The sequence below is a fragment of the Peromyscus leucopus genome, chromosome 4 (genome assembly GCF_004664715.2).
Source record: "Peromyscus leucopus breed LL Stock chromosome 4, UCI_PerLeu_2.1, whole genome shotgun sequence".
Classification (NCBI taxonomy): domain Eukaryota; kingdom Metazoa; phylum Chordata; class Mammalia; order Rodentia; family Cricetidae; genus Peromyscus; species Peromyscus leucopus.
In genome coordinates this window covers 149277390-149290335 of record NC_051066.1, presented here as the reverse complement: position 1 = coordinate 149290335, position 12946 = coordinate 149277390, and the positions used below count along the sequence as shown (strand labels likewise).

General features: G+C 49.1%; 1 protein-coding gene across 26 annotated transcripts in view; it reads left to right on the top strand.

Moving 5' to 3' along the window:
* Zmynd8 (zinc finger MYND-type containing 8) overlaps positions 1–12946 on the top strand; it is a 103891-nt gene that overhangs the window by 42421 nt on the left and 48524 nt on the right. For all 26 annotated transcript variants that reach the window (XM_037205559.1, XM_037205564.1, XM_037205556.1 and 23 more), the window contains 5 exons: positions 3103–3216; positions 5962–6054; positions 7183–7270; positions 8918–8973; positions 11398–11475. In XM_037205559.1, the coding sequence (XP_037061454.1) occupies positions 3103–3216; positions 5962–6054; positions 7183–7270; positions 8918–8973; positions 11398–11475 (429 nt within the window). The remainder of the gene's footprint in view (positions 1–3102; positions 3217–5961; positions 6055–7182; positions 7271–8917; positions 8974–11397; positions 11476–12946) is intronic.

Below are 12946 nucleotides of genomic sequence, written 5' to 3'. Positions count from 1 at the left end.
GGCTGCACTGGGGCAGCCCTTGGAAAGACATGTCGCCTTGCCTGTCCCTGCTTCTCCACGAGCCTTGGGAGCGCTTTGAGATCCGCGGCTGCGCCTCCGCCTCCGCTGCTTCTGCCGTGAGTGCCTTGGAAAGGGACCTTGTAGGTCTGTGATGGCTGACGATGCCTTTTGAAAAGATCCTGTGCTGTGGTTACCTCCTCCTCCTCCTCCTCCGTTCGGCCGGGAGTCCTCGCCAGTCGCCCGGCTGGGAAGACTGCTGTGGTGTGTGTGTGTTCCACGTGGTGACCGTCTCGTGTTTGCTCTCATGCAACAAGTATTTCTCCAGTGCCTGTTAGGTACCGGGGTTCGACAGCACGTTTGACAGAGAGGATGACCTTTCATTATTATTTCTGTTTTGGGCAAAAGAGGACAGAACCCCAAAGACAGTTACTTATCATTAATAGGCTGAAGAAAAGTGGAGAACATGGACGGAAAGATGGGAAGAGGGAGCTGAGGTGCTGGGCATCCCCCGTTTAAGAATCCAGGCCCGGGAAGGTCACACTGAGACATGAGGAGGACCCAGAGGGGAGGACATCTGGGCAGAGGACGCCACAGGTTCGGCGCTGCAGCCATGCGTGCTAGGCTGAAGGTAGCCACCCCGGTGGCGCAGCCCACCCCGGTGGCGCGTCCCACCCCGGCGGCGCGTCCCGCCAGCAGCAAAGCTGAACCAACCCGCCAGGAAGCCGACTGCTCGAGCGAGCTCCCTTGTTCTGCGCAGCTCGCTGATGCTCTCTCTCTGCACCAATGAAAACAAGCGTCGGCCGAACACGTCATTTCATGTAGAACATCTCTGGGATCCCACTGTGCAATGAGTTAGATTCTGAGGAAGCTTCCTCTGTGTGAGAGGGAAGTGTCGCCTAGATGTGTGTGTGGGAGGAACTCAAGACAGGAAAAGGCCCGTGATGCCAACTCTTGGGTAGGGAAAGGAGAAAAAGAAGAAATACTTTGGACTTCAAAACAAAGGATGATGGCGTTGATGGGGTCTTGTGCCTCTGTCACAGCAGAAGCCGCCGGCAGACGCTCCCCTGGGGTTACTCCAGAAGACACGCACATCCAAAGGGAGTGCGACTGCTCCCTCCTCTGCGTAGAGCTGGGTTTGCTCCCCCAATTTTGTGGGTCCTTGAGCCTCCAGTGGTTCTCTTCTGTCTTGAGCATCCCGTCCCCATTGTCCGAGTCACCAGATAGCATGGTGGAGACAGGCTGCCTTTCTCTGCAAGTGATGGTTGTGATGAGCGGTGTCTGAGACGCCAGAGCTAGTGACCGTCCTGTGTGGGAAGCAGCCACAGGTAGGGCCAGCCAGGTTGTTTGGTGCCAAGCTTGCTATCTCACCGTTACGATGACGGCTCCTCTCTGTCCCCTCGGCCGCACACAAGATGGCTGCTGGAGGCTTAGGTATCATGTATGGATGGATAGTCAGCGATTTCCCTAAGAGAATAGCATGTCTCCTAACTTCTCTTTTATCAAGCGGGAGGGTTTTCCCCAGTGTCCTCCAGCTAATTTGCCTTTGGCTCCCGGGTCAGCATTGCTCACCAATTCCCCCGTAGAAGAAGCTTGACCGGGACTCCTGTGCTGTGCTAGTCAGTCCCTGGCAGGAAGGAGGAGGGAGTGGAGATTGGAGGGAGGGGATGGCGAAGGGCTAGGCGACTCCCTCTTCGTCCACTGTGGATATGTGGCACTCAGAAAGAAACGGGATTCAAGCAAGCAGGTGTACTTGCTGTGTTCAGATTCGGGGCCCTCAGGTCCCCCCCCCACCAAGTGAGCTGGAAAGACAGCCGAGAAGATAAAACGGGGTTGATCTGTGTGCCCCTGCACCATCGTCAGTTTCTGAGTGACTCAGTGTGGCCCTTTGCCTGACAACCAACCACACCGGGAGTTCACTGGAAGGCAGGCCCCGGAGATGGGACAGGTGGAAACTGGTTCCAAATTAGTTGGAGCCAGTGTCTCAGCTCTTGTTCCGCAGATGGGCCAGAAGAGTCCCTGATGTTCTAGGGTTTTCTCTTTCTGTTGTTGCCGCTACTCAATCCTCAGAGTCCCCGAGGCCCGGTAGGAGGCTTCTGCCGCAGTCTGGTTACAGTTGTTTTTCTGGGTCCTTTATGAAATGACCATTCTGACCTGGGTGTGGTGGCACATACTTGTAAGCCCACTTGGGAGGCTGAGGCAGGAGGAGTAGGAATTTGAGGCCGGCCTGGGCTACATAGTGAGATTCTTTATCCAAAGAGAAAAGAGGAAGGGAGGGAGGAGAAAGGAAGGAAAAGAAGAAGAAAAAAGGTAAGGAATAGAAAAGAGAAAGCGGGGGGGGGGGGTAGGCGGGGAGGCGGGGGAGGGAGGGAAGCCTGGATATGGTGGTGCACACCTTTAATCCCAGCTCTTGGGAGGCAGAGGTAGGTGGTTCTCTGAGTTTGAGGCCAGCCTGGTCTACATACTGAGTTCCAGGCCAGCCTGGGCTACATAGTGACATGGTCTTAAAACAAGGACAAAGGAGCGGTTGCCTCTTGTAGAACGCCCACATTGGCCTCACGTCCTTGGGCGTGGAGAATGAGGTGTGTTTCTCATCGGCTGACCCCCTTCCCTAATTCTTCTACAGTGACCTCCATCCCCCTGCACCAGCAGTGTCCTTGAGAACGGCCCTGCTAGTCTGCTCAGCTGTAGCTCAGGGCTCCCAGAGGACGTGGCTGGTGGCTGTTGAGCACACATTCTGTGTTGCAGTTCTCGCCCTCCATCTACTCTCTGTGGCCTTTCTTTTCAAATTCAATTCTTAAGACCCAGAGGTTGCAGTCTGCCACCTTCCCAGGTCCCGGATCAGATCATCATGTCTTCATGAGCCCACATCACTTCCTGATACAGTGTATGTGGATTGACGTCTTAAACCTCTGCCCACGGATCCAGCAGGTGCTGGCCTGGTATCCTGGACTAATGGCTGTTCCGGTGCCAGCCGCTGATCTCGTTTATCTGGGAATTGCGTTTACCTGCGAGTGCATTAGCAGCAATGGAAGGCGGACAGATGCATTGGTGGTCACGTGTTCCCCCTAACAGACCTGTGTGTGTGTGATTTTTGACTTGTAGAAGATTACAGTAGCAGAGTGCATCGAGACACAGAGCAAAGCCATGACGATGTTGACCATCGAACAGCTGTCCTACCTGCTCAAGTTTGCCATTCAGAAAATGAAGCAGCCAGGGGTAAGAACTGACCATTCCCGCTGCTCTGAGTGCAATGGCGACGGTGGCTTCCATTGTGTCCCTTTAATGTGCTATGTGTTCCTTTGGTGGCCTTGCTTTTCAGGCACACAGACATCCTCTTGGGACCTTCCTGTATGCCCAGTTGTAAGATACGGTAGCCTGTCCTGGAAGAGTTTAGTCAGAGGACAGGTGTGCTAGTGGAGGGTGTGGGGGTGATCCTAAAGAGCTGTGAGGTCAAGATCACATGGTGGAACCCCATTGTCCAAGGAGGGACCCTATGCTCCGCCCCAGGCCTTTCTGAAATTCTGTGGGAGCACAGTACAGCTTAGTTTAGTGAGACTGAGCCAGGGAGTGAGCTCTCCCAGGTGGGCAAGACTGTCCTTCATAAAGGGGGGTGGGTTTAAAGTCTTCTGTTTGAACAGTAGAGAGGTGGCCTGCCTCCACCCTGAGAGCCTCCACCCCGAGAGCCTCCACCCCGAGAGCCTCCACCCCGAGAGCCTCCACCAGGCCACCAATGTGGTCAGTGTGTTAACCATGATGGTTTCAGGAAAATGTCAGAAGAATACCTTGTTTTATTTTTTCTGTGGTCATGGGGATTGAACCTAGGGCCTTGTGAATGCTAGGTGAGTGCTCTGTTATTGAGCTCTATCCATCCCCATTACCAAAATATATATGTTGTTTTAAAATGTAATATTTAAACCCAGTCTTGGTAGCACATGCCTATAGTCCCAACACTCAGGAGGCAGAAGTTCAAGGCCACCTTGATCTCCTAAACAGGTTTCAGTCTAGCCATGGCCACATAGCAAGACTCCAGCACAGAAGTCTCCCTCCCCCATTGCCTCAGGATATTAAGATTAGTCCCATACTGCATTTTCCCTACAGATGAATTCAAGAAACATATTGGGCAGGTTGCCCCTTCTGTTTGTATTAAAAGCACCCTGTGCTCTAGTGAAATTCCTTAGGGTTCATTTGCTAAGTTCACAGAAATGTAGACTCAAGGTTAGGACTCACCCATTAAACCTCTTTCAAGACTAAAATGCGGCCATCGAGGTGGCCCAGTAGGTAAGGATACTTGCTGCAGCATCTGCTGACTAGGTTCACTCCCCAGGCTCTGTGTGGTAGTAGAGAACCAGTTCCCCAAAGTTGTCCTCTGATTTCCACACACATGCTCTCACATGCCTGTGCTCACACACATACATTAAATCACTGTGATAATACAGAAAATAAGAGATGTATTCTAAAATCTGTTGTTATCTGGGGGAAAACATCCAGATCCTTCCAGTTGGCTGGTGTTAAAATGGGAAACCCTTTCTCTTGAATCCCAATCATTGGGAGTAAAGTGTATAGCCAGAATTTGGTACCAAAAAAAAAAAAATCTTTATATTTTTACTGTGCAATGTGTTTTTTAGGTTGAATGTGATGAGTTGCTTCTGATTCTTTTAGTTTATAAACTGTGTCTGCTAACGACCATCTATAGTTAAGGATCATTTAGACCGAATAACTTGGTAGAGCTGGTGTCTTTTTTGGGGGGGGGAGGTGAGGGGTGCTGGGGATTGAATCCAGAGCCTTTCCCATGCTAGATAAGTGCTCTACTCCTGGCCTGCAACCCCAACCCAGGTTTTTGTTTTTCCCCCCAGACTGGGTTTCTCTGTATAACAGCCATGGCTCTCCTGGAACTCACTCTGTAGACCAGACTGGCCTCAGAGATCCACCTGCCTCTACCTCCCAAGTGCTGGGAATAAAGGCGTGTGCCACCACCATCTGGCACATGATGTATTTTAAAGAGATTTATTTATTTTTATGTGTATAAATGTTTTGCCTTCACAATGAATATGCACCATGTATACCTGGGGTCCGAGCTCAGAAGAGAGCATAGAAGCCTCTGGAACTGGAATTACAGATGCTTGTGAGCCACTGTGTGGGTGCTGGGACCTGAACCCCCATGCATTCTAGGTGACGGAGTCCAGTGTCCAGGTGGAGAGCTACTCAGTTGCCTTGCTTGAGTATAAGTTAGTGTTCAACCAAATCGTTTAGTGTTTTTATTTCTTTAAAGGTGTGTGTGTGTGTGTGTGTGTGTGTGTACACGGATGTGTGAGCTCTACTTGTGTGCAGGTGCCCAAGGAGGCCAGACGAGGGCATGGGATTCCCTGGAGTTGCTCAGTGCGGGTGCTGGGATCCGAACATGAGTCTCTCTTCACCACAGAGCCATCTTTCTAGCACCTCTTTTTAGCATTTTTAACTTGAGAACTAAATACCTGCCATGTACATTGTGGTCAAGATCGAGAACTTGCTCAGCCTGGCTGTGTGAGGGAGGACCAGAATCTGACTTTGTAGGTTTCCCCAGGTCATACCCTGTGCCCACACTTAGGGGACATTTTTTTGTGAGTCAGCAACATTTTACCCTCAAGTCAGCTTGTGCTGGGTGTGGACTACACAGCAAGTATCCTTTAGAGGCCTAAAGTGGTTTACAGTGTTGTAATTGTCAGCCTTAATGGAAGAGGGAGAGGCTGTGTACTGAAATCAAAACAAGTAAGAAAACCAGACGCATTCACCTGGGCCCAGGACTCTATAAGTGAGTGGAATTAGAAGATGGGTCACCTTTTACTTTGGCCTTTTCAAGGTCATCTTGTGTGGGTATCGCTAGAGCCGTTAAAATGTGTTTGGTTTTCAGCACCCTTTGCTTTCCATGCGTGGCCTTCAGATGAGTGATGGGTTTTTGCCTGTGCACGTGTCTTTCTCTTACAGACAGATGCATTCCAGAAGCCCGTTCCATTGGAGCAGCATCCTGACTATGCAGAATATATATTCCACCCCATGGACCTTTGTACATTGGAAAAGGTTGGCCTCCATCCAGGGCCTGGCCGAGGTAGCAGAGGAGTCGAGACGGCTGAGGCTCTTCCCTTTCCCTGTCCAAGCTCCAGTTACACCAGGACGTTGTCCTGCTCTGTTTTATTCGGAGAGAACTCTGTCTCCCATGCCCTTCCTCTGTGACCTCCTCCTGGGGGATTGCAGGGGACTGTTGAAATCCACAGGCAGGGCTTTTGAGGGATAGTCCCAGCTTCTGAGAATTAGTGACTTGATTGATTGATTCTCACTTCCTCTTTCGGAGGCGCTAATGAGAGCAGCAGGAAGGAGGAAGAGAAAATGACATGTTTGGAAACCTCCAGATTAGCAGTAAAGGGGCTTCTTAGAACTGGATTCCCTTTGCCCATCAGGCTATTTCTTTAATGCTTGAAGAGTGTGTGCTAAAATTCCGTGGTGAAAATCACACTTGAAACACTCTGCTTGAGCACAGGATCCTCATGCGGAGTTCCCAACTCAGCAGCTAAATATGGGTTTGAAACACATCTTCGTAGGGCTGGGTCTGGCCTGGCCTTGCCTGTGCAAGGTCTTGTCTTTGACCCCCAATTCTGTAAGAAAACAAAGGCATCCATAAAGTAGAACATGATGTCATAATGTCTGCATTAATAATCCCTCCTCAAAGAAATAGATCACATCTACTCTGGAAAATTGCACAGACCCTTATGGTATGCCAGAAAGAGGAAGCATTAAAAAAACAACATGATTGGGATTCTAGCTTCAAGCAGGGGTTAGGTGTCTTCACATTGTCGTACCTCAGTTTCTTCATTGTCAGAAGCATCTCAATGGCTCTTTGTGAGAGGCACGTGATCCATAGTGACTGTCTCAGTAGTGATGCTCAGCTATATGAACTGTGCCCTTCATTGGATGCTGCTGCTGGATAAATGACATCATTTTCAAGATGAGAATGTTCAAGTCCCTGGGATGACTCTGAGTGCATTTTATAGGGCTGTAGATCTTGAACCTAATAGCATTCTGGGAAATGAGTTGCAGAGCATTGACTTATTCGGCAGATGGCTTCTGTGACAGGCGTAGGGGACCCAGGTGTTAGCGCTGCTGCCTGTGTCAGCTTGAATGGTCATCCTGCTCTCTGGCTTCTCCTCCCAGAATGCGAAAAAGAAGATGTACGGCTGCACGGAAGCCTTCCTGGCCGATGCCAAGTGGATCCTGCACAACTGCATTATTTATAATGGAGGTGAGTAGCTTGGAGGTTCCTAAGGAAGAGAGTGTGATACAAGCGTGGCCCAGTCTCCTGCCCTTTGTTAAAATTATTCAGGTTTCATGGACCGGAGCGATGGCTCTGCTTACCAGCACCTGCTGCTCTTCCAAACAGAGTGAGTTTGTTTCCCAGCACCTCTGTCCGGCCATTTGAAACTGCCCACAACTCCAGCTCCAAGGGATCTGACTTTGCCTGTCTTCTGTGGCTATCTGCATTTACACGTACACCCCTACCCCTCATACACATATTGAAAAGAATCTTTTTTTTTTATTTATTATATATATATATATATATATTTTTTTTTTTTTTTTGAGACAGGGTTTCTCTGTGTAGCTTTGCGCCTTTCTTAGAACTCACTTGGTAGCCCAGGCTGGCCTCGAACTCACAGAAATCCACCTGGCTCTGCCTCCCAAGTGCTGGGATTAAAGGCGTGCGCCACCACCGCCCAGCTTGAAAAGAATCTTGAACATCAGGCTTAGGTGATTGGGCAAATAGCCTGGCCAGTAAAGTGATGATCTGAGTTTCCATTTTCAGTGCCCATGTAAAAGCCAGGTGCACACACACAGCACATGTTGGTCACCGCTGCACTGGGGAGGCAGAGGCCGGGAACTCTCCAGAGCTCTTGGATCAGTGAGCTGCAGGTTCAGTGAGGGTCTCTGTCTCAAAACACCTGCAGAGCAAACCGGAATGCACCTGATATTGAGCTCTGATTATCAGATCATACAAAGGGCTTGGTTGGAGGAGCATAATTTCTGCTCCAGCTAGGATGGTCAGTGGTGTGGGGTGGATGGAGGACAGGGGATGCTCACAGGTCTGCAGAGGCTGCCATGTAGGTGCATGTGTGTAGGTGGGCATGCACCTGTGTGTGTGTGCATGTGCAAGGCCTGAAGCCAATCCCAGGTGCCATCTACCTTGGTTTCTGTTTATCTTCAGGTCTGATGGGAGCCAATTAGGCTAGAACAGCTGGCCATGGAGTCCTTATGCTTTTGAGGCAAGCACATAGTGACTGAGCCATCTTCTCCTCAGACCAACGAATTTACAGTTTCTGAAAATGCTGTTAGGCCCAAAGAGAGCACATTTCTTTGGCCACCTTGACCTCTGCTCTAGTGCAACAGGAAAAGGCTTGGTATTAGTTCTGGGCCAGATGCTCACATCATTGGCTAGAAGTTCTGGTAGAGGCCGGGACTCCTGATTTGGACTTAGTCATTAAGTAAATGAGAATCATCACATCTGTTTTTCTACACAGCTTCCGGTGGAGTCTTAGTGAGGCACCAGACACTCCATTTCTTTTTTGCATCGTGTTCTGGGATTATAGGGTTAAGTAAGGCTCCTTTCTGTTAATTATAGCCTTTAGAATGTCAGAGTACTTTGAAATATTAACCTCATCTATAGGGAATTCCACACCAACTGCTCAGTTGCAAGATAATGATAAAGCTTGGTCCTTGATAGAGAAGTCAATAATTTGAATCAGTGTTGGAAGCCTGAAACCTGGGGTTTTTAAGCCTTTAAATGGTGAATCTTGGGGGGAAACAAGTTAAAAAAGAATTGTTAATGCAAATGTAATCCTGAAGCAGGCAGCTTGCTGGCTGCCTTTGAAATAATCCAGTTCCCTTACTCCCTTAGGAAATCACAAGTTGACGCAGATAGCAAAAGTCGTCATCAAGATCTGTGAGCATGAGGTATGTGTTCCCTGTCTTCTTGGTGAGGCTGTCTCCTAGAGGCACAGGGAAGCCCAGTGGGTGGCTACTAGGACGTTGGCGTTCATTGTGCTGTGTACAGCATCTTGCTCTTCACGCACATGAAAGCAGGAAGAGGGGCCCAGTGGTACGGGAGCCTGTTAGCTCAGTGGTGATCTAAGGGGATGAGAGTGATGTTCAGCCTGAAGTCGTGGCAAGTCCAGGGAATCCTAAGTTTTCTCGGTTGTCAGTTTGTTAGTTTTGACCTCGGCCTCCACAGTTGGGATTGAGTCAGTCCATGGGGTCATTCATTCCTTTGACAGAGGTTTGTGGTTTTGACTTAAGGGGGACAAGCTCATAAAGTATCTGTCCCTCCCCCCCCTCCTTTTTTTTTTCAAAATGGGGTCTTATCGTATAGCCCAGGCTAGCCTTGAGCTTGCTATGTAGATCAGACTGGCCTCTGCCTCCCTAGTGCCAGGAGTGAAGGTGTAGACCACTGTGCCACCATTCCTGTCACTTTGCCTGGCCATGATGGTGTCCCCCTCCCCTTCCCCAAGTTGATTGTGTGGTTCTCAGGCATGAAATTCACAGATAATAGTGTGTCTTAACGTCCAGAGATTCAATAGCTCTGCTGGTTTGGAGATATTTCCTGACTGATTCCCAGAACAGCTGTAGCAATGTGGATAACAACCTGAGGTGGATCTATATGGTAGTGTGTGTGTTCTTTCCAACGTAGGAAGTTCTGATCTTTTAAAAAGATTTATTTATTTTATTTTTAAAAAACAACTTACTATTTTTATTTCATGGACATTGCTGTTTTGCCTGCAGGTATGACTGTATAAAGGTGTCAGATCTTGGAGTTACAGACAGTTGTGAGCTGCCATGTGGGTACTGGGAATTGAACCTGGGTCCTCTGGAAGAACAGTCAGTGCTCCAGCCCCCTGTTTATTTATTTTTATTTATGTGTTTATGGTGGCCTGTATATTTATGTACATCATGGGTGCACAGAGGACTCATCAGGGCCAGAGGGCAGTTCCCCTAGAACTAGAGTTACATGAGGTGGGTGCTGGGAACCGAACCCAGGTCGTCTGCAAGCGTGGCAAGTGAGCTGCCTCTGAAGTCCATCTAAACTTAAAAAGTGTATGTGTGTACATTTCCTCCATGTGATCGTGGGACATCAGCATTTCACTGTCTTTCCCCTTTGCATTGTGTTGGTAGTGAGTTGGGACGGACCTCTCACTATAGGCTTTTGGGGTAGTGTGAGTAGTGTGTTCTCACTCATTTCCTTCTCTAGTTAAGCTGGCTCAGGAGGGATGGGGATGGACGCGGGTTAAAGATGACGATGTAGTAAAGCTCCTGTTCCACGCGTGGGCCTGCATGATGACAGGAGGCAGAGAGAAATGCAAGACCACCAATACTGTGAAGACCATAGTAGCCACTAAGTGGGTTGAGGAGACTCATCTGGGCTTCAGAGATCTGCTGCCTGGGTTCAAATCCCTGCCCTACCTCTCTGCCACTCTCTGGGGCAGGTTACTTGAGTTTTGAGGACTTCCTCCCTTTCTCCTCCATACTTTAAAATGAGATGACAGCAGTCCACTCTTGTCCCACTGGTGAGGAGTAAATGAATCCTCAGCCGTGGGAGACTTAGATGGGTCTGCTTGTGTTGAAGGTGGTATGATTAGATGCCACGGGACATTTAGGATGATGGTATGCTAGGTCTGTGGTGTTTACTGCTGTGTGGATCCTGTGTTGTTCATTATCCCTGACTGCCTAGAGGTGCAGGCCCAGAGGCATGAGCGGTTCTTTTTTCTGAAGCTTCTGGACTAGTGCGTGTTGATTTCTCAGCTTAGCCCTCAACTCCAGTTCCAGGGGATTGACACCTTCTAAGGGGCCCAGGCAAAGTGAACATATATATATATTCAGGCAAGACTCCTTCCCTGTCTCTCCCTCCTTCCGTCCCTCTCTTTCTATAAACACACACAGACACACAGACACACACACACACACACACACACACAGAGACACACACAGACACACACACACACACACACAGAGACACACACAGACACACACACACACACACAGAGAGACACACACAGACACACACACACACACACACAGAGAGACACACACAGACACACACACACACACACACACACGAACAAAGGAAAAAAATTATTAAGCAAACTGTGTTGTGTGTGCTGCTGTGAACCTCTCCTGGGAGAGCACTGGGGAGGCCGAGGCAGAAGGCTTCCTTGATCAGCTTGAGGTTAGCCTGGGCTACCTGGCAAGATTCCATTGCTATCTCCTTGCCCCCTAATACAAGAAAAGAAGATCTGACCTTGAAATCAAAGGACAAGCCCTTGAGTGCCAGGGATTTCCTGCCAGATGTGCGGCCCCACGCTCTCATGGACCCTTGCTTTGCAGATGAATGAAATCGAAGTGTGTCCGGAGTGCTATCTTGCTGCTTGCCAAAAACGTGACAACTGGTTCTGCGAACCCTGTGTAAGTTGGGACTCTAGCCCTTTCTTTCTTGTCTGTAACCCTGGTGCCCTTGGTGACCAGACCAAGAGGGCCCTCTCCAGGGACTCATGAGATGAGGCGGTGAAGTTTGATTGATGTAAGTTGTTCTGAAAAAGTCAGGATGGAACGGAATGAACTGGACTTGGGCAAACCTCTTGGGCCAAACTGTTTTGTTCCAGCGTTAAGCATCCTGGTAACTAGGTTGACTCAAAAGTGGGATGCACGTCACAGGACATCAGAATCCTGTCTGCAGTTTGCTGTGTCATTTTTAAATCTGGTTGGGCCTGTTTTAAGACCTTTGCACGTACATCCCTGGAGGACCAGCTCAGGCTCTCCAGAGAGGTGCAAAGTCACCCTCATGGACTTTTGTTTCTCCTACAGTGTTGGGCATTGACCGAATCCAGTATGTTTTAAGCAGTGGTTCTCAACCTTCCTAATGCTGCAACTCTTTAATACAGTCCTCATGTTGTGGTGACCCCTAACCATAAAATTATTTTCCTAGCCACTCTGTAACTGCAGTTCTGCTACTGTTACGGATCCTAATGTAAATATCTATGTTTTCTGATGGTCTTAGGCAATCCCCGTGAAAGGGTCATTGAATTCGTCAGTGAGGTCGTGAACCCCAGGTTGAGACGCAACCGTTTTGCAGAGATGTGCAGCTCGGGGTGGAGTGGGAGTATGTGAGAGAGAGAGAGGCAGGGTGGAGGGTTGGAGAGGGCAAGACTGGACAAGTGACGGTTAAAACGTAGCCCAGGCTTCTTCTTGCTTCTGAGATAAACACCAGTGTGATCACAGCCCTGGGGAGTCCCCTGCAGAGGCTCCTGCCGCCTCTCCCCTGCAGAGGCTCCTGCCGCCTCTCCCCTGCAGAGCTCCACATTTTGTCCAGACGGCACAGAGTGGGTGTTGATTGTTTTTGTGATGCCTCAAGAGGTGAATCTTTTTCTTCTTTCTTTCTTTCTTTCTTTCTTTCTTTCTTTCTTTCTTTCTTTCTTTCTTTCTTTCTTTCTTTCTTTCTTTCTTTCTTTCTTTCTTTCTTTCTTTCTTTCTTTCTTTCTTTTCTTCCTTCCTTCCTTCCTTCCTTCCTTCCTTCCTTCCTTCCTTCCTTCCTTCCTTCCTTTCTTTCTTTTAGACAGGGTTTCTCTGTGTAGTTTGGTGCCTCTTCTGGATCTCGCTCTCACAGAGATCCGCCTGGCTCTGCCTCCCAAGTGTTGGGATTAAAGGTGTGCGCCACCGCTGCCTGGCGAGGTGAATCTTCTTATTCATGGTCACTGTGGCAATGAGCAGAGCCAGGACCCAAGACTGATTCTTTTCACCGTTTCAACATTTTTTTTTTTTTTTTTTTTGAGACAGGTTTTATTAGCCTTTGTGTGGCTGTCCTGGAACTCACTCTGTAGACCAGGCTGTCCTCGAACTCACAGAGATGCACTTGGCTTGGCCTCCTGAGTGCTGGGAT